Source organism: Ambystoma mexicanum, chromosome 6q (genome assembly GCF_040938575.1).
Source record: "Ambystoma mexicanum isolate Mex_15411 chromosome 6q, UKY_AmexF1_1, whole genome shotgun sequence".
NCBI classification, from domain to species: Eukaryota; Metazoa; Chordata; class Amphibia; order Caudata; family Ambystomatidae; genus Ambystoma; species Ambystoma mexicanum.
This window is the reverse complement of record NC_090937.1, coordinates 1,346,189,523-1,346,216,048: the sequence shown is the minus strand read 5'-3', so window position 1 is coordinate 1,346,216,048 and position 26,526 is coordinate 1,346,189,523. Positions and strand designations below refer to the sequence as shown.

General features: G+C 46.2%; 1 protein-coding gene and 1 pseudogene across 1 annotated transcript in view; one reads left to right on the top strand and one right to left on the bottom strand.

Moving 5' to 3' along the window:
• Positions 1-26,169, top strand: part of LYAR (Ly1 antibody reactive) — a 110,991-nt gene extending 84,822 nt beyond the window's left edge. Inside the window, exons 8-9 of the mRNA XM_069631966.1 lie at positions 9,097-9,182; positions 25,418-26,169. Coding sequence (XP_069488067.1) covers positions 9,097-9,182; positions 25,418-25,552 — 221 coding nt within the window. The 3' untranslated portion in view covers positions 25,553-26,169. The remainder of the gene's footprint in view (positions 1-9,096; positions 9,183-25,417) is intronic.
• On the bottom strand, positions 4,940-5,963 carry LOC138516666 (large ribosomal subunit protein uL10-like; annotated as a pseudogene).
• Positions 26,170-26,526: the final 357 nt, after the last annotated feature.

Here is a 26,526-nt window from a genome sequence, read left to right as displayed (position 1 = left end):
CAAGATTGAGGAGAGAAATTGGTCGGTAGGATGAACAATCTTCGGGGGGCTTGCCAGGTTTGTGGAGCAGAATGACATTGGCTTCACGGGAGGAGGGTGGGAGGTGTCCCCTTTCCAGTGCCTCTCTATAGACTTCCGCCAGGAGGGGGGCCAGGGTGCTCGCAAAAGACTTGTAAAATTCTCCTGTCAGTCCGTCAGGGCCCGGCGCTTTGGAGCTGGGTAGGGACTTTATGGCTTCTATAATCTCTTCCTGCGTGATCATTTCATTTAAGGGTTCACGGAGAGCCTGTTCGACCCAGTAGAGCTCTGTGTCTTCCAGGTATTCTAGTGGGGCGGTTGAAGACTTGCTGAGTTTCGCACTATAGAGGTCTTGGTAGTAGTTACGGAACTCCTCTGCTATCTTTTCCTCGGTGTGAACCGACTCACCTGTCTTGGTCCGAATCGGATCGATTTGCGCGTGCTTGCTATCAGCTCTGATTAAATTTGCTAGGAGGGCTCCAGGTTTTTGACCTTCACCGTGTTGACGGACTTGGTTGTTGCGATTCAGGAATTTGACCCCCCGGTCTGCTGCGAGATTAAATTTTAGCAATTCTTCTTTCAGGTCTGCTGTTATTTTGGGATCTGCCCCGTTTGTGGCTTGGAGTTCAAGAGCTTTTAGCCTCTCTTCGCTGGTTGTGAGCTCGCGCCTGATGAGTTTTAGGATGCCGTTTTCATTGGCGTGGCAGATTCCTCTGATGAAGCATTTTAGGGACTCCCAGATTGTACTTGCTGAGGGGACTGATCCTACATTGACCTCGAGAAACATGTTGATCTCCTCCCTTAGTTCAGAGGCAAACACCTCATCTCCCATTGCGCCTGTTTTGAAGCGCCATCGCTGTAATGGCGGGTAAGGAGTGGCAGGTGTGAAGCTGAGGAAAAGAGGGGAGTGATCGGAGAGTGTTCTCGGATGTATGCAGCAGCGATCACCTGAAAATGGACTGCTGGCTGAGAGAAAGAAATAGTCGATGCGGGAGCTCGTGTTGTGTACTGGTGAGTGAAATGTGAATTCACGCGACCCGCCGTTCGATACCCTCCAAATGTCTAGCAGGTTGAAAGCCTTGCAAATTTCTTTTATTTGGAGTCCCGCTTTGGTAGGAGGTTGTGAAGAGGCTTTCGATCTGTCTCTTACTGGGTCCAAAACAGTGTTCATATCCCCACCCCAGATTACGGAAGCAGGGTCCTGCATGGAGAGCTGGGTGAGCACCCATCCAAAATTGTCTGGGCCATCCGTGTTTGGAGCGTAGGAGTTCACAAGGGTCACTTTCTGGCCTGCTATTATCCCGCTCACTAGGATCGCTCTCCCTTCTGCGTCTTTCGCCGTGCGTATCATGCGGAAGCTCAACCTCCTGTGGATGAGAATAGCGACTCCTCTGGAGTAAGTTGAGTAGGAGGAGTAGTATCTGTGACAGCCCCAACTCTTGGCCCATTGGTGGTCCTTCCCTGGGAGGAGGTGGGTTTCCTGAATCATCGCCACGTCAATTTCGTGCCGTCTGAGGTATTGCAATATTTTCCTGGATTTAGCTGGAATGTTGCCGCCTCTTATGTTCCATGTTAGAACGTTGAATGGGAGGGGTACATCTTACTATATGACAAGAGATCTTCACCTGAGAATAGCCGTGGTGTGGCATCGGGGTGGGTTTTGCTGGAACTGGGGCTGAGGAGTTGGAACACAGCTTGACAAGACGACCCCGGCATCTGATTGGGAGGCGGAGAACAGGGGGGTGATTGAGAACTGGAGGCGCAGAACTTCCCTGATAAACTCAGAGGGCACCGGTCATGGGTAGACCCCCAATGGCCCGTGGTGTTTCTCTCTTTGAGGTGGGCAACCCCCAACTGGCCCACAGGGAGAACTCTCAATAACCAAATAGAACGGAAAGCGAAACATGTGGATACCATGTCGCTGTGAGAACTTTACCCCCAAGGGACTCAGCTTAAAACAAGAAAAAACTAAACTGGTCGCTGAGTGAACTTTGGAGAATGAACTGGAGCTGTGCTAGGGGCGCCTGTGGCGTTCCAAGCATCCCTGCCCCGCGTTGTAAACAAGAAGAGTTGTACCTGTACTTATTGCGAGTTTGTAAGCCGACTCTGGTCGCTCCGGTTTATGGTGGGTTCCTGAGATTTCTGTCTCTTTGGGGCCTGGGGCGGCCGGGGCTCAGATCAGGGCAGCCCATCTGGTCGAGAAACATGCCTGCATCTTTGGGCGATTGGAAAAAATGGACCCTCTCTCCTTGCTGTACTCTAAGACGTGCAGGATAGAGCATCGAGTAGGGTAATTGATTGGCTCTGAGTCTTTGTTTGATGGCGGTAAAGGATTTCCTCTGGGTTTGAACTGTAGGAGAGAAGTCTGGATAGATATGGATTTTGTCACCATCATGGAACAGATCTCCTTTCTCTCTAGCTAGGCGTAAGATGATGTCTCGGTCCTTATAGTTAAGCATCCTTGCGATGATTGGCCTAGGCGACGCGCCGGGGGCAGGACGGGCAGAAGAGATCCTGTGTGCTCTCTCTACGATGAAAACCTGAGACAGTGCCTCTCTACTGAAGAGTGACGTGCAGAGAGACTCCACAAACTCCTCCATTCTACCTTGTGGCTGCTGTTCCCTCACCCCGATGATTCTTATGTTATTTCTCCGTGATCGGCCTTCTAAATCTTCGCATTTGGCCATTGTTGTTTTCATTTGAGCTTCGAGCTGCGAGACTTTGGTTGAGAGGGTCGAAGCGCCATCGTCTAGATTTCACACTCTTTGTTCGACCTCATTTAAGCGTTCTGAGTGTGTGTCCATGCGGTGTTGAAGGAGGTCGACTTTGGAGGCGAGGCCGTCCATTTTGTAGTTTAAATTTCCAATGCCAGCTTTCAGTTCCAATAGGAGTTCTTTGATTTCAGATGGGTTACCCTCTGATTCCATCTGGGGTGAATTACTGGGGGCAGGAATCTGATCCTCACGATTAACGGGGGCTTTAGGAGTCGCACCCCCCTCGAAAGTTAACTTCCTCTGAGATTTGTCGCTTTTCCCCATTTCCAACGTGAATCTGGGGATCTTAGAGTGAGACCAGCAGTGCTTTACTGTGCTATGGGTGATCTTTGGACCCACCCGGCTGGACCAATTTGGGGGGCTTTCGGTTGTATGGTGCGTTAGCTCCCCACTCTTGTGCTGTGTTTCGTGCGTTCTGCGAAACGCTCTGTCGGACCGATTTTGGCTGACCTGGGGGGGAGGAATACGATGCACAGTGTGTTTTCTTTATGAGAAGCGCGTTGCTGAAGTCGCTGTGGGGGGATGGATAACGCTGATGTGATGGAGCTACTGCGGCCCGGCAGCAGAGTGTGTGCGGAGAGGCCCGAGTGGAGCAATCCGCCCTCGAGTTGGCACCTGATTTAGAGCTAGGTGTGTGGGGAGAGCGAGCTCTATACCCCGAAATCCGATCACTCCAGAGCCCTTCAATGGGCCCACAGTTCGCTGCCCCGAGTCCACATGTAGAAACTTTTCCGGAGTGCCACGGGAGGCACGACAATCCCTCCGGCCTGGCGTGGTAGGGGGGGCAAAAGGGGGGGCGGGCCGGCTGGGGAAGGCCTGACTATTTCACGAAGCGCGACCCCCCCTCCCCTCCGTACCTGATGTCTCTGCCGCACGTCGACGTTCGCCGAGGATCTCCGCTGCAGGGGAGCTTCACCGCGGGCCCGGGTGTCTCGCAGGAAGGGGGGGCGGGCTCCAGCGAAAGCCGCGCGCCGGGGGAGCGGATGTTGGGCCTCCTCCACTGCCAAGCCTCTGCGGCCCACCACAGCGCCGACGGGCGAATCCCCCGATCCGGCCGCTCCACCAGGCAAGGTCCGGGGCGGCCCCCCACAGACGCACCGCGGGCGGACCCCTCTCGATCTTCGGGTACCCCCCACGCACGCCGCTGATGCCTCTTCGGGGGTCCGGTGCGCAGTCCTCGAGGCGGAGGGGGTGTGCAGCGCAGGACCAGCCACCGCTGGGGGTCGGGCCGGCCACGCCGGTCTCGGGGCCCGGGTCACGCTGGGTCCCGAACAGGTAGGAATGGCCGATTTTCGCCGGGATTCCACTGGTAGGCTGCTGGGCCGGGCGGGTGACCAGGAGTCGGAAAATTAAGGCTTTTACGTACAGGAGGTGGGAGGATTGTGCAGGATTGATGCGGGGCACAACGGGAGCTCAGACCATGGCGGCCATCTTGGTTGGCCCTCTAGCGCCCTCTGGGTTCTCCTTTTTATATTCTTCTATCTCCCCAGAGAACTACAGTTCTCCGGGATAGAGGGATACTTTTTATCTTTCTTGGCTTTTCCTTTGAAGAGATCAGCACACGCCACTCTGTGTGGAGTGCTGAGGGGGTTACCTAGTATCACCTTTCTCTCTTCTCCTGTAACATTTTGGTTACAGTAACGACCCTATAGTTACGGCTGCTGTCTATGAACGCCTATGTTCCAACATGGTGGCTTCTTTAATCTTTTGCCATTTCATGTGTGGTTGTTCTGTCTGCCATCGTGGAGTGGGGGGGGTCCTGATTTGAATGTTGTCATCTGTGGGAACCCTTTGTATAGCCCGCCAATGCTCCAGTGTTTCTGCAAGGACATCTGAGGATCCCAAAACTGTTATTGTTTGTCTGCTGGTGTGCCTGAAATGCACCAGTTCCCAGTGGGGGACCGGCTGTCCCACTGTAAAGGTTGTGCTTTCTAAAGATGACTGCTCTTGAGTTGCTGTGATTTCTCTCTTGAACACTGACTATTTAAGAACATATATTTCCAAGAAGAAGAGCATCAGAACTTTGACTTTGACTGTCCTAGCTCCCCAAAGGCCTCCTTTTGACCCAGTTTGCTTTGGCAGTACTTGTACCCTTGCAGGTTTTTTCATTTTTAAAGGTTCATTTTTTATTTATTTGACTGGTTAGACATTAGATACTCTGATTAATCGAAAAGACTGAATCCCATATTGTCTGAATCCTCAGATTCTTCCACTTTCCTCTCCTTAACAGCTGCAGCCGAAGCTGTACTACCAGCAGCGACAGGAGTAGCAACCACAAAAGCAGAGGGGTCAGCCAAGAAAGCCTTGACCTTATCTGCCAGTGGAAAGCTGTAGTTGTCTCCACAGCTACAGTCAGAACTCTCTTGTACCCATTGATGACTGAATGAGGCACAGAAGTAATGGTGGGATAACCAATCTGCAGGCAGACACTGGCAACATTGCGCACACCCTCCAAAAAGCGGACATGCAAGGCTTCCTCAGTGATGTCCAGCACTTCGGGATTGTAGATGCTGCCATTATCATACATTTGTTGGATGATTAGCCCGAAGGAAAATGGAGAGCTGTTCAACCTGTTTAGGAGTGTGGCTTCACTGGCACCAGCTTTGTGACCAGTCTTGATGAGCTGTAAATCACTCAAGATTTCAATGGTTCCTCTGGAGATTTTGGTGGTGATACCCAAAGCCTGGAAGAAAGACGTCTTTTAAGGTCCCAGCCCGGTGTTTTGAGCAGGTCGTCACATCACAGGGTGCAGTTGCACCGGTACGAGCTGAAGCAGGCACCTTATTGGCCAGCAGCATGTCCCTGATTTCTGTCAGATCCTTGGTGAACACAAAACCAACGTTCCCTTGAATATGATTCAGAAGCTTCTCTAGGGCTGGGTTGTCCTCAAAGTGCCACGGATGGTCTTCCTCATCATGGTGTTCTTGCCCATAAGCCCCAGAGCCTTTCCCTGCAGGGACATGCAGATCTGCTGCATTTGCATGGAGCCGACATTGTCTGCTCCCACGATGAAGCATTTTGGAAAATCATCCAATAGTTGGATGATTTTGGTTAAGTAGTTGCCTTCCACGTAGCCCTGTCTTCCCTGGGCATCTCGAAGGTGCAGCCAAGGATTGCCACAAAAAGGGTTTAAAGACAAGGTGTAACCTCACACGAGGACTGCATGAAGAAAAAGCTACCCTTACAGGTTTTAATGTTGAACACTTTAGTGATGGGATAACAGACTGTCTGCATCCCTTTGGGAGAATCTAACTGTTCTTATAAACAATCAGTCTGTTCTAACCCCCAACTTTCCTTCCTTAACTCAATATTGCAAAGGTGATGCTATCTAAATGCTAAACAGACCTCAAAAGATGTCACCTTTTGTGTGCTGGAACATGTGTATGATATGAATGAATTACTCACCTGTTTGATTGTTCACTCGCCTTTTTCAGTGAATCCTAACTTGGAATTAATGTTACAGCTAATTACTGCTTTTTAAATAATGCTTTAAATATCTTAGTTATATAATTTATTTATTTACACAGCGTTTAATTGAATACTTGTATTTACAGATTTCCTGTACAGCTCACATTACCTCTTGAGATGAGCCTGGCTGCTCAGTCACATTGCCTACAGGCCTATATTAAAACGTGGATTACCTAATACCAAGAGCTAGACTTGTGTATTCCCACACCAGTTGGACCGCACTAATTCTTACTTAACAGTAGCATGGACCGAACAGCCAGGCTTATTTTAGGAGGGACAGAGCTTGGTGCAAGGAAATGGCAGCATAAATATGGTTGAAAGAAACGCTATGTATTGTAAAAATAAAGGATTTATTTAAATATAAAGCGCCCAAGATAAATCTTGGGGGTAGGTACTATACATATCATATAAACACAATTTTAAAAACTAGCCAACTCAATACCTATGGTATACAAACCTTGTTTTGAGTCCAGGTGAGTCGAGCCTAATGGTTAAATTCAGGAAATAAGTGTGCAAAACTGAAAATGTTTCTTAATTACTGTTAACAGAGATTTACTTTACAAAAAAGAAGTTTGCCAGGCAAAACTTAACTCGTGTGATGATCGTATAGCCAAATCCAATTCCAGCATGAAAGAGCTTTTTTCCATTATAAAGGAACTTCAGTCTCCTATCGCCACACCAGACGCCTGTACCAAGGACAAACCTTGGTGCACAGATATCCAGCAAGCCCTAACAAATAAAATTACCACACTCCAAAATAAAATCCAGCAAAAAAAAGAAGTACTCAAAATTCAGGACTCGCCTAAAATGTCCCATACCAATAATTTGATGGCGCATAGTAATACCTTCCACTTCTCCAAAATGACTACCTTGGAAGTTGAAAAAATTATCCTGTCGCTTAAACCATCTAATTGTAAAGGTGACATCTGCCCTGCACAATTAATAAAAGACGCTGCCAGAGAATAATCTCCCTTTACGCCTCCTTTGCCTCAGGCACCATCGCGGCCAACCTTAAACAGTCCTAGGTAATCCCCCTCCTTAAAAAGCAGACAGTAGACCCCCTCATCCCCACTAATTACCGCCCTTTCACTACGGTCCCGTTTCTTCTCAAGATTCTGGACAAAGCCACATACAACCAAATTCAAAAGCATCTAGAACTGCACAACCTCCTAGGAGAGAGACAATCGGGCTTCCGTCCCCTTCACGGAACAGAAACTGCCCTTATTGACTTGAAATCCCAAATTGACGAGCTGAGAGACAAAGGGAGAACAGTACTCCTGCTACTCCTGGACCTCTCAGCTGCTTTTGATTTGGTGGACCATAAAGTCCTCTGTAGTCACTTGATTCCGCCGCTCATTTCTCCCCAGAAGCCATTAGATGGATTGAGTCATTCCTGAGTGAAAGAACGATGAGTCTTCTCCCCCTCAGCAGCGGCAGATCCCACCCCCATCTCATGCGGTGTCCCCCAGGGCTCTTGTGTCTCCCCAACTCTATACAATATCTTCACCAAGCCCTTGTTTGATGATCTGGAACATCTCGGTATCACCTACACTAATTATGCACATGATACACAGATTCTCCTCCCGCTTTCTGGGGATCATGCTAAAGACACGGAATTGGTGAACACGGTATACCTTATCATCCAGGCATGGATGGCCACTCATGGCCTCTGTCTGAACGATGATAAAACAGAGTTGATTATCCTCGGCACCCAAGCCAATATCAAAAAACTAGGCCAGGAATTCTTCTCATTCAACATAAATGGGAATATCATCCAAGTGTCCAAGGATGTAAAAACCCTGGGATTCTATCTTGATTCTACCCTTTCACTTGATAAACAGCTAAAATCCCTTGCCTCCTCCACGGTTTACACGTGCAAACTGGTAAGAGCCGGTGAACCATTCCTCTCCAATAGCAGTTGTTTAATCCTGGCCAGAGCCTTAATACTCTCCAGAATTGATTACTGCAACGCTCTATATTTTCCGGAGCTAATAAAACAAAAACTCAAAGACTACAAATACTACAAAATAATGCCCTGAGAGCAGCACTAGGCATAAACAAAAGATCCCATATCTCCTCCGCCAGACGCCATCACAACTAGTTGACCTCTGTGAACAAAATAAATCTCCAAGATGTTATCCCTGACCCACAAAGCCCTTAATAACTCCGCCCCTAGATACCTGATTAACAAATTCCACAGGAGAACATCTCTCAGACCGACCAGAGCTGTTAATTCTAATTGCTTGACAGTACCAAACTTTAGACTCACTACGATCGGAGGAAATAGCTTCCTGCAAAAACCTGGAACTCACTACCACAAGACCTAAGCGCGGACTTGCCCTATCTTCGTTTCAGAAAAAATGTCATTCAACACCTCACCTCGACTGACCTCAGTTGACCTGTGTCACCTACCTCCTACTGAATTACTTGCACTAATTCTTGACTCTATACATCTGCAACTCTGATTGACCTTACTTGAACTTTGTATTTTTTTAATTATCTGTGTTCCAGAGACCTACTGTATTCTCTACTGTACGTTATACTATGATGTAACCTGTACTTTTTGCATTTCCTTGCCACTGCGCCCTGCTACCCCTGGGTTTGGCGCGCATAAAAAGTGAATAAAACAAAAAAAAAACAAACAAAAAAAAATAAGCTTTGTCTCTGTTGACTCAAGATGTTTTATTTTATAGATTCCTATTCTAACGTGGAAGTGCAGTCTGATGAGATGCTTTCGGCCTAGAAATATACCAGTTTTGGTGCCTTTCTAAATGTCTTTATTTTTAAATTCAGTTATTCTAGTACAATTGCAACATGTATTTGTTTATAATTGCAGGCAAATTTAACTGGAAGGGGACAATAAAGGCAGTATTAAAAGAAGCTCCTGACAATGAACTGACTGTTAAAAAACTAAGGAAAAAGGTATGGTTTTCTTTGTTTCCGTTAGCATTTTGAGTGCTTAGAAAATAAGACTTAACACTAAAATATTTGAGGTCGAAAAATAGATTGAAGTACATACTCAAGATATCTGTAGTACTATTTACAGCTCTTAATCTTGTGATTGTCAATTCATTTTGAAAGCATGTTGCTAGTAACCTTTTTTGCAAAATGTAGCATTATTGTTCAGAGTGTTTCATTTGTTTATCCCTGAACTCCCTCCTAGTGATGGTGACCAGACAGCTAATCTGGTCCCGTTGCATGAAGCTGACAACTTTTTAGTTGGCGAGAGTTTGTGAAAAACATTGGTGCTGTTTGTAGGGTTCTCTGTTAAACACTTCACCAAAAAGGGGGCCATTTATTTTCTTCATTTGTATCCCTTCTACATCCTCTACTCAATCCAGGTTTCGTACACAAGCATGCTTTAGAGCCATTGCTAGGGACAGTTTTTCTGAAGTCAAACTAAGGGTTTCATAAAACCATATCGGAGGCAGTACAAAACTCCACTCTTAGTATAAGGCTGTACCACCTTAGAACATTTGGTAGCATAGACGGAGCACCCATGCTTATCCTAGGAGGGAGAGAAGGCTGTAGCTTGGCACAAAGCAATTGTAGCATACATCTGATCCAAAGAAACACTGAGCCACCGTGGGCCTCATTCCAAGTGTGGCACTCCGGAAACCAGGGTGCTGGTAAGCTTACCGGCAAACTTGTTTCCAGACCGCCACACTAAGACTGCCTGCAGGGGCTGTAGCGCCCGGCAGGGTCAGACCTGTCGGGCGCTTTGGTCCCGGTAGGCAGCGTCGTCCTGGAAGCACAGGCACCATTAGCAATGGTGGTGGTGCTTCCGTCCACCCCACTCCATGGAGTCCTACGGGACTCCCTGGGAATAGGGAGTTACCAAACCTGCCACCTGACTTCCCGTGCCGCCAGTACTTCTCTGTGCCACCGGGACATTAGAAGTCGGGCAGCAGATTCAGTGTTTCCGGATCGTCACCAACCCGCCGGTGGCACCAGCAGGTTACACCCGAGCTCAGAATGAGGACCTATGTATTGTAAAAACAGATGATTTATTTAAATACAAGTTGGCCAAGATAAATCGTGAGGAAGCAAATACTGTAACATCATATAAACACAATTATAAAAACCAACTCGATACTTCTGGGATACAATCCAAGGTATAACCTTTATTAAGAATGACAATCAGCAATTCAAGGTGAATCACCTATAGCACATTTAGAATGACATTATGCTATTCATGGGGCGTACAACCACAGTAGTTGGACCTTTAGAATACCATAAGTAATTCAAGGACAGCAGACTCTATTAGTCTGTGTATACAGTGTTATTCAGTTATTGTATTGACATATGTAGAGCGCAAACAAAGACCAAAAGGCATCAAGGCATGAGTGGGTGAGAGATGAGGACCAATCCATAAACCAGTCTAAAGCAGATGAGATTTTAAGACTTTCCAGAAATTAAGGTATTTGGAAATGTTGCGAAGGTCGGGTGGCAGGGCGTTCCAAGGCATAGGGGTTAGCACTGTGCAGGATCTTCCTCCAGCCCTGGCACTGTGGAATCTGGGAGTACATTGCAGGGAATGATTAGCAGAACTACGCAGCTTACTAAGATTATAGGGCACAAGCCCTGTAGGAATTCTGCCCCAGCATTGTGAATGGCTTGATGAACGATGCAGAGGATTTTAAACTTGACTCTGCTCCTAATGGGGAGCCAGTGCAGTTGGCAAAGTACATTCAGAGAATGTGATAGGCCTGGGGGCTCCCAGAGCGAGACAAGCAGCTGAGTTCGGAAGGGAATGTAAACAGTGTAGTAGTTGGCCAAGATGGATGCCGTTAGTCTATGGAACCCATAATAGATGCAGTAACACTTTTGGTATTAGAATCAAATGGTTGGAAAGGTAAGACTTTTTTCAAAACCTTCAGTTTGGTGTAACCCGATTGGCAAAAAAGAGATTTGGGCCTCTCTACAGCCTCTGGCCATGAGTTCAATCCCTAAGCTCTTCACTAACAGTGTGGGCTCAGGACACGGGCCCAGGGACATTGGCCAATAGTCGCAGGTCTAAGATCTTTCTATGCTGTTAGAGCCAACCAAGAGTACCTCTGTTTTATCTCTAAGTTTAAGCCAATTATTGGCCATCCACTCTGCGACCGCAGATAGGCAGTGTTTCAATTTAGGGGGAGTGTCCGTCGACGGGACATTGAGGCGAAAAAGGATCTGGGTGTCTGCATAGGTGTAAAAATGTACCCCATTGCCAGTAATCAAATTAGCCAGAGCCTGCATATATAAATTAAATGGGAGAGAGGGCAGACCCCGCACTTCAAAACTGTGGGAAAAGATGTGAAAAGTGGAGCAGGATTTTTTGATCCCGGTCTGGCAAAGAGTTAAACCATCTCAAAGGGATGCCTGAAATTCCTGCGTTGTAAAAACATTGGAGAAAATTCTGATGTTCAACTGTCTCGAAGGCCGCGTGGAGGTCGATGAAAATCGAGGCTTCCCCCCCTCTCCACAGAAGTCTGACCGGAAAGGGTGAAACAGCTGATGATAATCTATGAAGGCAGAAAATGTTGTCACAATTGACTGATTACTGGGGGTAGTGAGATAGGGCGATAGTTCTCCACAATTGCTGGGTCAAGATGTGCAGTTGTGGAAAAGGTTAGGGAAGGAAAAAGGTTCTCGGAGCATGTGAATACTTTGCAATTTCCCAATGAAGTCTAGATTAGACCTTTCCCAGCAATGCAAGTTAATCTTATGCACCACCTATGAGGGACAGTTATAAAAGTCAATGAGTCAGAAGAGTCTGCAGGGAGCCAGGACCGCCAAAGTCAATTTGAGCAATTTCTAGGGAGCTTAGGCACTTCTTTCAAATAGCACAAAAGTCTTGCACAATGTTATTAGAGAGTTTGTAGTAAAAAGAATCACTGTTGGGCCACAAGTTGTAAGATTTGTGAAGCACAGAATTGGAATCCACTCTGCAAAAAGCAGCTACTGCAAGTCTCCAGTGAGAACAAGCAAGCTACAGAGTGTTAGGCAACGTTTGTATGCAGTACCCCCTGGGACCACTACACACAACTCTGACTACAGGTATAGGAAACCCAACCATTGGTATAAGCTTGGTAGCATATTGAGCAGCCAGGCTTATCTCAAGAGGGGTCGTTAAGAGCTGTAGTGGAGTTAGAGATTTACAGTTGCAGGTATTCAAAAAGGCAAGAAACCTTGAGTGTAAGAGTTTAAACAATTAATTGATCAGTCAGTTAGAATAAGCCTTCTTCAGAAAGGAGCAATATAATAGTAACACACAAATTCACTTCAATACTGTACACTCTTAGTTTATAAATCAGTAAGACCCTTTTGGGATGGCCCACAGACACCACCTACACGCACAGGTGACTTCAATAACTGGGGTGCTGGGGACATTAATATCTTACTTTTGGCATTTAGAATACTTTTAGTTGGTAAAAGGCTAATATTATTAGAACAACAAGAGACCACAAATATTCTTAAGCAGGCAAATACTTTTGGATCCTCCAAGAAGAGTCGTACAATTCAATAGGCTAAGCCAAAGTCAATGGGTAAAAGTGTTGTATAGGATGAAGCACTTCTGGTAATAAATGGAAAAAGTCTTTGTACAAGTTCTTAGGAGTCTTTGATGAAAAGAAGAATCAAATGTAGGGCCACAAGCTTAGGCTTGTGAGTTGTAGAAGTTGCAAGCACTCTACAGTAAGAGGTAAATTCTGACATTTTACAGTACCTTAGAAATTAAGAAAAAGATGCAGCTGATGACCTCTGTTCCTGTGCTGTTCTGCAGATCTCGCTGTTCCTGGGCCTCCGTCGTGGGGACAAGAGGGAGGACGTCGGACTCCTGCAATGCACTGGTGTTAGGCAGAATCCTGTGCAGTTCCCTTGGGACCACTGCAAGAAGATTAAGTCTACAGGCGTAAGCAGTAAACCCAATTGGTATCAGTCTGTACCACCCAGAATTACCTGGTATCTGTGGCTGAGCAGTCAGACTTCTCTCAAGAAGAGTTAGGCAGTATACAGAGGAAACACAATAGGGCCAAAAACACAGTAGAACAAGCAAACACTGACCAGAGCTTTGTATCAAAAGTATGTAATTATTTAACACACACTTTAGAAAATACACTAGCATTATAAATCAAAGCAAGTTCAAGCAGTCAGAAAAGTATACACACCTCCCTTAAGAATTATTTAGACAAGTCTAAGTCAAAACACCACTTTTTGTCAGAACAGAGGTGAGCATGTAACTTAGATGGCACTACAATAATTAAGTAAAAGGGAGAGAAAAAGGCAGGTCATGAAAATAAAACAGTTCCCAACACGTTTAAAAGACCAAAACAAGTTAAAGAAGGCAGAGTCTACTGTAGAGCCAAGTTCATAGGCCAGGCCCACTTTAAATGGAGCAAGGTGAAATGTGCCCAAGATCACACAGTTTAGAAAGGCATTCAAGTCTTGGTGAAAAATGTTCAAAAGAGGTTGGGTTGATTCTGAAGGTAAGGTTAGGTCTGGGACCAATCCAGTTGGAAAGCAAAGGATTTAAGGGTCACCTTTAGCAAACCGTAGAAAGGGAGGCCAGGTGGAACACAGTACCTTTTTAAAGTTGAGGAAGCTCCAGCGGTGGCAGTTGTTCCTGGCAGTGGGTGCAGTTCGTGGTTTCGACCAGGGGAAGAGAGAATCTCGTCGAGGAGGAAACTTGGAGTCGTTGCACTGCCCAGGGAAGAAACCAGCCGCGGAGTTTGTCGGTTAAAAGGTGCGTTCCTGGTATTCACGGTCACAGTGGTGAAGCTTGGCTATCCGGCCGCCGGGGTGTTTGGCACGGGTGATTCGACCAAGCGGCGTCCTGGAAGATGAAATGGCGAACTGGTTGATCCCACCACCTCAGAGGAAGAAGACTCTTTCAGCAGAAGATCTTCTCTTGTCGTCGGGGAAAGTGGTGAGGTCGTTGCAGCAGGGCTCCACCGGCGGTGTCGTTGTTGCAGATGGCTCAGCTTCTCCCCTCTTCGGATTTCTTAGGTTCTGTGGCGACTTTTCAAGTTCCAGTCCCAAAAGCCCTGCTTTTATGCAGAAAACCCCAATTCAACAGCCTAGCTGTCACTCAAACATGCTAAGTGATGAGCCGGGCGGCTCACCACTGGCCCAATCAGAACAGAGTGCGACTTGGGTTGCTAAGGCAATGCAGTCCAGGGTGCCAATTACCCCACCCACACATCCTGTGGAACCCAGACAGAGTGGCACCAGTTGGAGGGCTTCTGTGGAGAAGCCCACCAAAAAGTGGAACAAAGGGACCGACCTTGGTTGGAGTTACAGAGACTGACACGAACGCCATTTTAGAAGAGAATTCTGGCAAAAATACCCTAATATTAAATAAATAAACCGGCGGTATCTTCAACATTGCACGAAAAAGTGGTGCGTTTAAAATCAATGGGAAAATCCCATAGGAAATATTCTGGTACAATATTTTGTGTGGTAACCACTGCCACCAGCCAGAAACTCAAAGGGGGGACTGGACAGTGCCCCCTTGGAAACAGACCCAGGGGCAAACAAATTAACCCCTTCCAGTACTTCCACAATATGATGGTTTGTACTAGATCTGTTCACAATTTTGGACTAGTAAAGTCAATGGTGACTTTACATGCCCTGGGAGACAGTAGTCAGTCCCAGGGTATGGAGTCTATGTTTGGGGGTCACTATGACACCCCTGTGTTACTGCACTGAGGGTGCTGTGTACCACACACACAAAACCAGATAATACCCTATGGAGTAAAAAAAAAAAAATAGCCCTTAAGCACACACAGTCAGACATACCTCAAATCATGCCTAAGAGTGGGAGGAAAAGAGTCTCACTCTTAGCAGGAGAAAAAAACAAACCCCAAAAATCCAGCAAAGTTGCTGGGGGACTCACTAGGTTTGGGAAATTAGCCTTATAAGAGAATCTCCCTAACAACTGGAACGGTCAAAACTTGCAACCGGCAAACTTCACTTTCAGTGGCTTGTTCAGTGTTTCAGCTCCTCGCGTCTACCGCAAATGGCAACACTGCGGTTTCTGGCTGTCGAGATGGACTTTCCTTGCTTCTGGGGTCCCACACTCTGTTGAGGGGGCTCAGGCTTGGTCAGTCCTGCATCTTGGGAGTCCGGAGGATCGTTCAAAAGCTCTAGGCCAGCTTAAAAGCAACGCACACAATCTGGTGTTCCTCTCCCTGGCAATACGGTTTCCAGCAGCAACTCTGTGGAAATTTAACCAGCTCCGAGATGGATGTCCAGGTGGCTTACTTTGGAGTTGATGATAAGGGGAGAAGTCGTCCTTGCAGGGGATTCTCTGTCGATGCAAACTTGGTGTTTCGGCACTACAGCAGGGCTTCACCGGGCAAACCAACTGTCCAGGAGTTGCAACAGGCGTCCTCTTCAAGCTCTTCTTCGGTTCCATTCATTCCAACCTAGCTGTCAGTCACCCAGCCAGGTGGCTGTCCTTGCCGGACAGTCAGCCGACCAATCAGAGTGCATTTGGGTCTCGTAGGAGACTAAGCACAGGGAGCTTCGGTCACCTCTCTCACTTCCTGCCTACCCCAGACGCTCTGGAGCCAGAGGCGGGCTTCACTCTTGAATCCTGCCAAAGGCGAAATGAACAAAGAGGCCAAACCTTGTTTGGCACGCAGAGCAAATCTCAAGAAGGACCTTTCCACAAAGAAATGGCGAAAAAAGGCACACCACGGTAGTTAAAAGGGTACCATAAAAAATATTACATGAGAAACTAGACAAAGGGGATACTAGGTAGCCCCTCTAGGACTCTGCTGGATTTTGAGGACTTGATTTTTTACAATAAAGTTGCTGGGGGTCTCTAAGGTGAAAGGAATTGGCACATTTCTGAGAATTCTCCCTAACAAAGAGGTAAGTACCCCTTGTCTAGACAGTACGTTAAGTTTGAAGAAGAGGATCCAGTTGCCTTCTGTTCTGGATGCAGTCCTGCAGATCCTGTTTCCTAGACCTTGGTCGTGGGGATCAGAGGGAGGACGTCTATAGGACTCCTGCACTGCAGTTCGAAGGTCTGCGGCGGCTACTGGCTCTCTTCAGATCCGCAGCACTTTGTGGTTTCAGCTACCCTTTCTTCTGGGGTCCAGCTCTCTGAGGTGGCTCAGGCTTGGGTCGTCCTGCTTCGGAGGGTCCTCTGAAGCTTCCTGAAGGTCTGGTCCAGCTTAAAGACAATGCACTCGGTTCTGGTGTTCCTGACCCCTGGGACTCGCTTCCAGCAGCAGCGAAGAAGTACTACGAGCAGGGAAAGGTGTTCCAGTCAAGTTAGTCTTGTGGTCTGTTGATCCCACCAACCCAAGGGAAGAGGTCGAACATTCTGGGTTTCTCTAGTCTATACGCAGTTGGAGCTTCAGCACTGCAGCAGGGCTTCACCCAGCAAACCAACGGTCCAGGAGGGTGCAGCAAGCCTCTCTTCCAGTTTTTCTTTGGATGTTTTGTCCAGTGTTCGACTCAGCCCTCTGTTCAAGAGACCTCTCCTTTTAGGCAGGTTTCTCGCATTCATGCACAGCCTAGCTGTCACTCACACTGGCTGGCTGTCAATAAACTCGAATGGTCCCGGTGCCAGATGATCCTCGTCGCACCGGCGTGGTCGAGACAGATATGGTACCCGGACCTTCTGGACAGGTCAGCGTCCCCTCCAGTCAAGCTTCCGGTAGTCGCAGATCTTCTCACCAGGGAAGGAAGCGTGATTCTACACCACAACCCAGGATCGCTGAACCTGTAGGCCTGGCTCATGCAGCAGTAGAGTTTGGGGGCTACAATCTACCAGTGGATTGTAAGGAGGTGCTCGCAGGACCAGAGCTTATCTACTCTCAAATGCTACGGGCACAAGTGGAAGAGGTTCACCGTTTGGTACCGTACCCAGAATATCGACCCTCTACAAGTCACTGCTCCGCAGGTGCTTCCGTATTTGTTGTTGTTGGCCAAGTTAGGACTGGCACCTGCTTCCATCAAATTTCATCTGGCGGCTATTTACCACTACACCACATCTCCTGGACAATCATCCTTATGGTCATCGTTTGGTCAAGGAGTTCCTCAAAGGACCAATTTGCTCGTTCCCTCCGGTGAAGGCTCCGGTCCCGGTGTGGGAGCTCAATGCGGTGCTGACTAGGCTCATGGGTCCTCCGTTCTATCCTATGCATTCGGCATCACTGTCATTTTTGTCGTGGAAAACTGCTTTCTTGTGGCCATCACCTCCGCACGACGAGTGGAGATCAAGGATCTCTCTTGTAAACCACCTTGTTTGACATTCCACAAGACGAGGGTGGTACTACGGACGCACCCCCCTTCATGCCCAAGGTGCCGTCGGACTTTCATCTCAACGAGCCCTTGATGTTACCTGTATTCTTTCCGACGCCTTCGTCGCCCGCTGAGAGGACTTCGAACTCGCTGGATGTGGCTAGAGCGCTGAAGTTCTATGTGGACCGCACAAAGAGTTTTCGGAAGACGTCGCTACTTTTTGTGAACTTTGGCCCTGTGAACCATGGCAAGGCCCTCTCCAAGGCTTCCATTTCCAGGTGGCTCTCCGGCTGCATCACCCATTGTCACCCGTTGGCAAAACAACCGCTGCCTGGCCGTCTGAGAGCCCAATCGACCAGAGCGATCGCTGCCACCACAGCGTTCCGGTCTGGTGTGCCCCTGCTTGACATCTGCAGGGCTGCTTCGTGGAGGTTGACGCACACCTTCAAGAAGTTCTACTGCGGCGACAGGGATTCCAGGGAGGAGTCCAGAGTCGGCCAATCAGTGCTGCGCAACCTGTTCGCTTGAAGGGGAGCCTGGTGAGGAGGCAAGCGATCCTTAATGTTGAGCCTTGCCACCTCCCGTGGTTGTGCATGTGTGTACTGCTATGTATTCTTTATTCGTGCACATGTGATTCCATGCCAGACCCCATGCTGGAGAAGGAACAAGTTACTTACCTGTACCATACTTTTAAGAATAGTGCATCACACATCCAAGGTAAGTAAGAACTTTAGTAACTGTTCACTCTTAGTTACAGTTACCAACCAACTCTTTACAAGTAAGTACCTTTTAAACACTTATTTTCTTTTCTAGGCAAAAGTCCCAATCCCTTTAAAATTCTTTCCCTTATTCTTGGAGCATGAGTGTTCAGTGGCAGAAGGGGAGTCACTAGGACTAGTGACCAACCAGCAGTGTCAGGATAGCTTCTTAAGTAGCAAGTCAGAGTTCCTTAGGAAGACAGGGCAAACAGGTGAGTACTTTACTTTAGAGTTAGAAGAGGGTCCAGGGGCTTTGCAAAAGACAACCTAGCAGGATTCTAGCAGTGGGACTGAGTGCACTGGATGAGAGGTCTCCCCATCACAGAAAACACCCCAAAGCTACACAGAAATCCTAAGAGAATTAAGGCAAGTACATACCCAAGCCAATACAGTACCTCGGCATTGAAGAAGATTTTGCAGCTGGAGTACTTCAGGGTCTGCAGCCAAATGCCCGGTCAGTGGATGCCTTATCGTGGTGACTGAAAACAAGACCTCAGAAGGAACTTAGCAGCAGGGATTGATGAAGAAGGCTCGAGGCAAGGTTTCCCTTGCGAATGAATGCGGTTCTGCGGATTTGGCACCTTTTCAAGGAGCACAGAAGAAGACCGAAAATCGCAGTTGAATTCTCGTTGTTGCAAAGGTCCAGCCTTCTGTGGGGACTTTTCACTCTATCTGTGTCTCTGGAGATCCACCAGGATGCCCACGAAGTTTCAGCGAATTTCGGAATTTGGAAGACTGTGCACCGCACAGTGGCTCGAGGTCCCAGGGTATTGGGGGTATTGCAGCAACGCAAGGACGCAGCAACACGTGGGATGGCTCAAAATGCAGGTCTTCTTGAGTCTAGTGGGTCTCACCAGACTCTGGGTTAGGGTCGTTGTTTTCTGAGTCCCCAGGTCAATTGGAAGGAAGGGCTACAGCAGGCTCTGGTTATATGGCAGGCTCTCCGGACGCTGGAGTTTCAGCCGATTTTTCCTTCATCCTCTTCGGTTTCGGTTCCAATGGTCGATTACCCTTCAGCTTCCAGGTTTGCTGTATTTAACAGGAACTACAGCACAACCTATGCATTCTCTGGTTACACAGCAGGCTTTCTGGTCGGTGAAAACGGCTACAATGATCTTTTCTTCATCGTCCACTTCGGTTTCAGCTTCAAGGTTTAGAGTTTTTAACAGGAGCTTCAGCACAACTTCTCCGATCTCCCCCTGCATTTTACAGAAACAGACGTTCTGGCCGTCCAATTGGGACGGCTAGCCCGCACTGGAAGTTGGTCCCTTTCATGCAAGGTGGAAGACAAAGGGCTGCAGAGCTTTGGACTCCTCCCTCGTTTTATGCCTTCTCAGACACTCTGTAGCCTGGGCCGGGAAGCCAGTATTCCAGTTGAAAACAAAAATAAGGTTGTTCCTGCCTAGAAAGTCAGCGGAAGAACTCGTACAGCAAGCAGACAAGAAATGGTGATAAAATAAGTCCACCCTTTTAGCAAGAAGGTGGCCCTTCTGTGCCTTATCGGGGATGAATTAACTGCCTGGGAGTAATCATGACTAAAGGTCATAAAAGTAGTAACACTGTCACCAGCCATTCAACTAAACTTGCAATTGTATCAATGTTACCAGCTAAGGAAGAAAGGGGATACATTGTATCCCCCCAGCACTTCATGCTGGCTCGCTTATACACCATGTCAAGGGAATGAAAAACCCTCTTTATTGCTTGGGAACAGTAGTTCACCCAAGTATATGAAAAAGAGAAATACAGTGGAGCCCAGAGGAGCAACCCAGCCTAAGCCCAAAAGTTGTAGGGAACTTCAACCACACACTATGGAGAGATATAAAAATGTCACCCATAAAAAGAGTACAAGACTAGGAGAGCGGGAAAAGAGATTCCCACTAGAGACGAGGTAAAATAGTTACCAAGTCCAAGCAAGAGGTTCTGTGGTTGATACAGGTCAGAAAGATGCATCATAAATATGATAATCTTTCCTAATGTGCGCTACCCAATGTTCTCAGGTGGTACAGCTTTATACTAGGAGTGGAGTTTTGTACTCCCTCCGATATGTGTTTATATGAAGGGAAGTCGGCCCTATTGGTCCCAATAAACAAGGGTTTTTCAGTAATAGACGCACGTAATTACAACAACAGTTACATGTATCTCTTGCAAAATATGTAATGTTCTTCTATCAAGAATTGATACAGTTACACACCAATTTTACTTTTCAATATTCAGTTCAGTGGTAGTAACTTAGCTTGTATACATGGGGCTTTAAGCTACTCTAGTGACATTTTAAAAGTGCCTTCAGGGAAAGCACAACCCAACGGGTCAGCAATTTACCATGTGATCTTCTAACCACACACGGAGTGACTTCAGTCAGGTAAGTAAGAGTACTTTTTTTTTAATTAACTCAGCAACCTTACAGATGAAGAGCAGCAGCTATTCCAGGTAAGTAAGTAGCCATCTACTTTTCAGAGGTGTATTCTACTGTCCTAACGGAAGTAGGAACGTTATGCCCGTCAGATAGCAGTCAGCTAAGCAAGATCCCCTGATATCTGTACCTAGCCTGCTGTGGCAGGTTCGAACCCCGGCCGGGTCAACTCTGCCTTTCATCCTTCAGAGGTTGATAAATTGAGTACTACTCTGTGGGATAATGCCTTCTGTCAGCACTTGAGTCCTATGGGTGTGTAGCGCTATATAAGAAATGTATTATTTATTATGGGAAAGCATAACTCAATGATACACTTTAAGAAAGTCACAATTTATTTCAAGGTAACGAACCTCATATTCTTCTAAGAGGGGCTACAACCAACTCAAAGACCAGTATTAACTCCAGATCCGATTTCGAAATGTACTAAAGCAGATCAGGGAAAGCAAAACCCAATAACACACATTTTGAAGAGCACACAGCTAATCAAGTTGGGTAAATCCTATTGGCAGGCTTTTACACTCATTCACTTTAGAAATGATTAAACTCTACCAACTATATTACTTTTTAGACGTGTGAACCACAATTCTATTCAAAGCTAGTAAAATAACTTTTCAAAGGAGCACCAAGCAACTTTACGGTAAGCATTAACTTTTAGACGCTTTCACTGCTCTATGGATTTGGAGCCCTTTAACAGGTACCTGATGAACTAATATATATCTCTGATTCTCTACACTCTCTTGGTCCAGCACTCAGGTAAGGGGACTTCAGGGATTAGAATAGTGTCTCTGGAGGGCCATAAAGAGGCCACCAAAGTTTAGGACCAAATCAGACTTCGGAAGATGCTGCACTGCGCTCGGGCTCAAGGTCCCCTGGTATTGGTGTTCTGCAGCCCAGCAAGGTTACAGCACGTCAAGGGATGGCTCATTCTGAAGGTCTTCTCAAGACTAGTGGAACTCGCCAGTCTCTGGGTAGGAGTCATCGCGTTTGGAGCCTCCAGGTCGCTTGGAAGGGAAGGATTACATCAGGCTCTTTGGTCGCTGGAAATGGTTACAGCTGTCGTTTCTTACTTAGGATTTGGTTCCAGTGGTTAACTTGTCAGCATCTTTTAGGATCTGAGTATTTATCAGGAACTACAGCACAACTGCTAACTCTTCCTGCAGTTAACAGAAAAGGGCGGACTGGCTCTCCATTCAGGACAGCCAGACCCCGATCGCTCCCCCACTTCCTGTCCTTTCAGGCCCTCAGAGCACCTTGGCAGGCTTTCAAATGAAGACCTCCCCGACCCAGGAAGGTTTAAGAACAAGTCATTGTGCACAGGGCTTAAAAACAAACGGCCACAATTGTAGGCAAATGGTGTCACCCCTGGGTCTCTACTGCAGTTGCAAAGACAGCGTGCGGTAGAAACCTGAAAAAGTGTTGTGCAAAAAGGTACACTGCCACCAACCTGTCGGATGAACTTCACAGTAACTAAAATGTACTGTGAAAAAGGGGAGATGTTTCACATAATGTGGGGTGTGCTGATCTCACAAAATAACATACAGGAGGGACAGAAGGGTGTCCCCCCCCCCGTGCACTATTAACAGTAGTTATCCCAGGTAAAATAAAAAGGAAAGCTCAAGGAGCTTCTAGCAACACTGCACGGAAAGTGCTGCATGCTGCAACAGTAAAATGTAGATGCCAGAAAACATGGAGGAAAGCATAGCTTCATTAAAAAGTATCCAAAAGAGATAGAAAGGGTTCCCAAGTACGGAGTAAAAGAATGTGTGTTAAATGGTTCCCACTCGGAGAGATGGTCCAAAATATCCAATAGTACAGCAAAAATGCTGGGGGACTCGCCAAGTAGGAGTAATTACACTCAAGACGTAAATTCTACATAACATTCACCAACCAATATTTTGATTTTACCTACTATATCATTTTGACTCTGGTTTAGTCTACAACTCTTATGTGCCAACAGAAAAAACTTTGTGGACTGTTGCTGTTGAGGCTTTTTTGGAGGACGTCTAGCAAATTCACCCACCAATTACTCACTGTCCTTCTGGATTGGACCTTAAAGGAAGGTTCGCCCAAAATGTTTTATTTCAAAACGATTGGCATTTTTTTTTTTTCGAAGTCCCTATGTAAAATTTTTAGCAATTCAAGCTCAAAGATAGCACATGGGGACATCCATTTTGTGAAATGGATGCCCGCCACTGTGCTCGCTTTGGCTTTTGCGGCACTAATGAAGGAAAAGCCAGCCAGCTGTAGTAAACAAAAGCTACCACTGGGTGGCTTTTCCTTCATTCGTGCTGTACGCCGAGGACAGGGACCGGAGACTACAGGCAGAAAAGTTTTCCGGGCTGGAGGAGCTTTAAAAATGTTTTTATGTTTGCGGTAGCTTTTGAAGTGACCGCAAACATAAATACAATGTTATTGTCTTTGAAAACGCTGCGTTTTTTCTTTTTTCTTTCTTAGTTTCTCAGGCTCCTCCGGCTCGGAGGAGCCTGAGAAACTCGGAAAGAAAAACCTCAGCGTTTTCAAACGCAACCGCGTTGTGTTTCTGCCTGCCGTGGCTATCACTTTGGGTCTCCGGTGCTCCCCTGGCGGAGCACCGGAGACACAAAGTGAAAGCAAAGGCAGGCAGAAACACAACGCGGTTGTGTTTACATGCCGCAGTGTTTCTGCCTACAGCTGATTTCCCATTTGGGGCTCTCGGGCTCCCCACGGGGGCCCGAGAGCCCCAAATAGGAAATGCTAAATGCTGCAGTGTTTCTGTCTACAGCTGATTTCCCATTTGGGGCTCTCGGGCTCCCCACGGGGGCCCGAGAGCCCCAAATAGGAAATGCTAAATGCTGCAGTGTTTCTGCCTAAATCTGCTTTCCCATTTGGGGCTCTAGGGCTCGAGCCCTAGAGCCCCAAATGGGAAAGCAGATTTAGGCAGAAACACAACGCGGTTGTGTTTGAAAACGCTGCTGTTTTTCTTTCTAAGTTTCTTTCTAAGAAAAACCGCAGCGTTTTCAAACACAATAACGTATTTATGTTTGCGGTCGCTTCAAAAGCGACTGCAAACATAAATACAACGTTTTTAAAGCTGCGGTTTTTGAGCCCGGAAAACTTAGGGGAAAAAAAACGCAGCTAGTGCTCATTTAAAAAAAAAAAAATAGCTCTTACTGAGATGCAGCTGCAGCTTTTCTGCCTGTAGTCTCCCGTCCGAGTCCCGGCACCAATGAAGGAAAAGCCACCCAGTGGTAGCTTTTGATTACTACAGCTGGCTGGCTTTTCCTTCATTAGTGCCGCAAAAGCCAGCACAGGCGGGCATCCATTTCACAAAATGAATGAGCCCATGTGCTTGCTTTTGCACATTTTTTAGCTTGAATTGCTCCAAATTTTACATAGGGACTTCGAAAAAAAAAAATGCCAATTGTTTTGTTTTTTATATTGCCTATCTATTTTTGAAATAAAAAATTTTGGGCGAACCATTCCTTTAATGCAGTGCCACAGTGGCTACTTTGGGGGCAGAAGGATGGGCCTTTTTTGGCCAATGCATAACGCTAATCTAAGGGAACTTGCATACAAAGTAGCTTTTCTAGCTGTCATGTCCTTTAGAAGAAGTGAACTACATGCTCTCTGTCACTGAATCTTTTTATTATAACTATACACAAACATAAGGTTGTTTTTAAGAACTCTCTCATTTCTCACTTAAATAGATTCCTGCAATCTATCAAATTACTGTCTTTCTGCCCCTACCCAGAGGAAGGGGAAAGTAGACATTGCACACTCTAGATGTATGCAGAGTGCTTGTGTTTCCACAATGCTAAACCAATTAGAAACGCAAGCCATTTTTTTTTTTTTTGCAGTGGGTGGAGGTGACCCAGTAACAAAGGTAATCATTGCTAGATTGATTGCCAAGTATATTCAACTGTTCTACACTAGCACATAAAACACTGCCATTCTACACGTAGCACAAGAGCAACCTTCGCATGTACTATTAACGTGCCTTTAGAAAAAAACGTGCAACTTTGATATAGTCCATACTTTACACAACGCTATTGCTGATTCACAAGTGGACAGTGTACCTGCAGCTCACACCACCTTCTCCAGGTACAGCTAATTTATGCAAAGCATGTGGATCTAAGCAGATTCACAAGCCCCAGAAGACGAACATTAATTACCAATTAATAGTCTTTCTGTGGCTTGTATCTGCTTAAAATTGCATGCGCCTGTCCTCCCCACAACAATACAGCGAGACAATACAGCAAATCAATAACTCTCGCAGCAAACACTTCATGTCAAAAAATCAACCATTTGAGGATGTTGATGCGTGAAGGATCATCAGTCTCTGTATACGTAGGATGAGGATAGTGGGACAGGGATGCCCTGTTTTTTTATTGGAAAAAAGTGCAATACGCAGAGCCTACCACTAGATGGTGGCCTATGCGAAGCGTGCAATTGTAAGCAGATGCAAGCCACAAACTATTTCTGGGCAAGTAATATTTGTCATGTGTAAGCTGAGAACGTCCTTGGTTAGTGTTGTGTAAAGATTGCCATCTTCGCAGAACTAGAAAGGAATAACTTGAATCAATAACCCATCATGTGCTCGTATCCATAACGCCTTTGTTTGTGAAAGTGGGCTGCTCATGTATTAAGTAGATGTTCAGTATTGTTACTTGCAAACCGATATAAAACCATGCCAAGAACATATGTATACAAAAGCAACCAATTTTAAAAACCCCTGTGATGTCCATTAATGTTCTCCCTTTATTTTCTTTTAGGTTCTAGCTCAGTATTATTCTGTTACAACAGAACATCACAAATCTGAAGAGGATGTCTTTGTTATTTTCAACAAGAAAATCCACTGCAATCCTAAATTTAGGGTTTTAAAAGAAAAAGTAAAGTTGCTGAAATAGTCTATACATTTAAAATCTGCTTTTATACTGGCAAAATATGAAAACTGACTAATAAGGTCTTCTTACAATGCTCTTTTTATTGGGTAGAATGCAAGTATCTGAACATTTCAAGTACAATAATTTTGCTGAATGTTTTTAATGCAAATTGTTAGGCAAAACAATGTGCAGTCCATCCCGACCTTGTTAGTGCAGTCTTTATTCCCCTTGACTATGTAAGGAGTTTTACTGAATCTATTCCAAAGTTATTTTGGCATATTGTCAAAAAATGCAGTAGCATTTGACATTTGTTTGCTCTTCTCCCTAGAGCTATTCATCCTCTGTTCAATTGTTGTGTAAACAAAAACTCATGGCAAATGAAATGCTTGTCCTCCATTAACTTCAATATGCATAAGTGGAAAGAAATGTTGTACCGTTTCCAAAAGCCCAAGTTAATTCCTTGAAAATATATTTTTGTATTGATTGACTGACGGTTGTTTGGGTTGGCAAAATGTGTATGGAGTAGTTTAGCAGTTTGCCTTTTTCGAATTCATGATCGGTGTTTTATGCAATTTAACTTGAAATTATGCTGCCATATTACCATACTGTACATCTTTGGCAATAAATCATTATTTATAAAAGTTGTTCGGTTTTAATTTACACATAATGCAGGCTAATATATTTCTACTGGAAATGCACGCGAGTCCAAATATTGATGGTACAGAAGGTCTAATTGCGGACTGAAGGTGCGAGTGCAGATCAGTTTTTTTTTATTTTTGGGATCCTTTCTTACTTGTGAGACTCTCCTCTGCCCTCAATCAGCCTTCACCCTATGCACCACACATACGCACCAGGAACAAGGGTTCTATGGGATTCTATTTTTCTTTGTGATTGGAGGAGTCCTTTGAGCAGTTGTTCGTACAAGAACCTTTAATGACATGGTGTCCACAATCTATCTACAAACGGTGTTGATACATATCGAGAGAATTTCAGCCCTG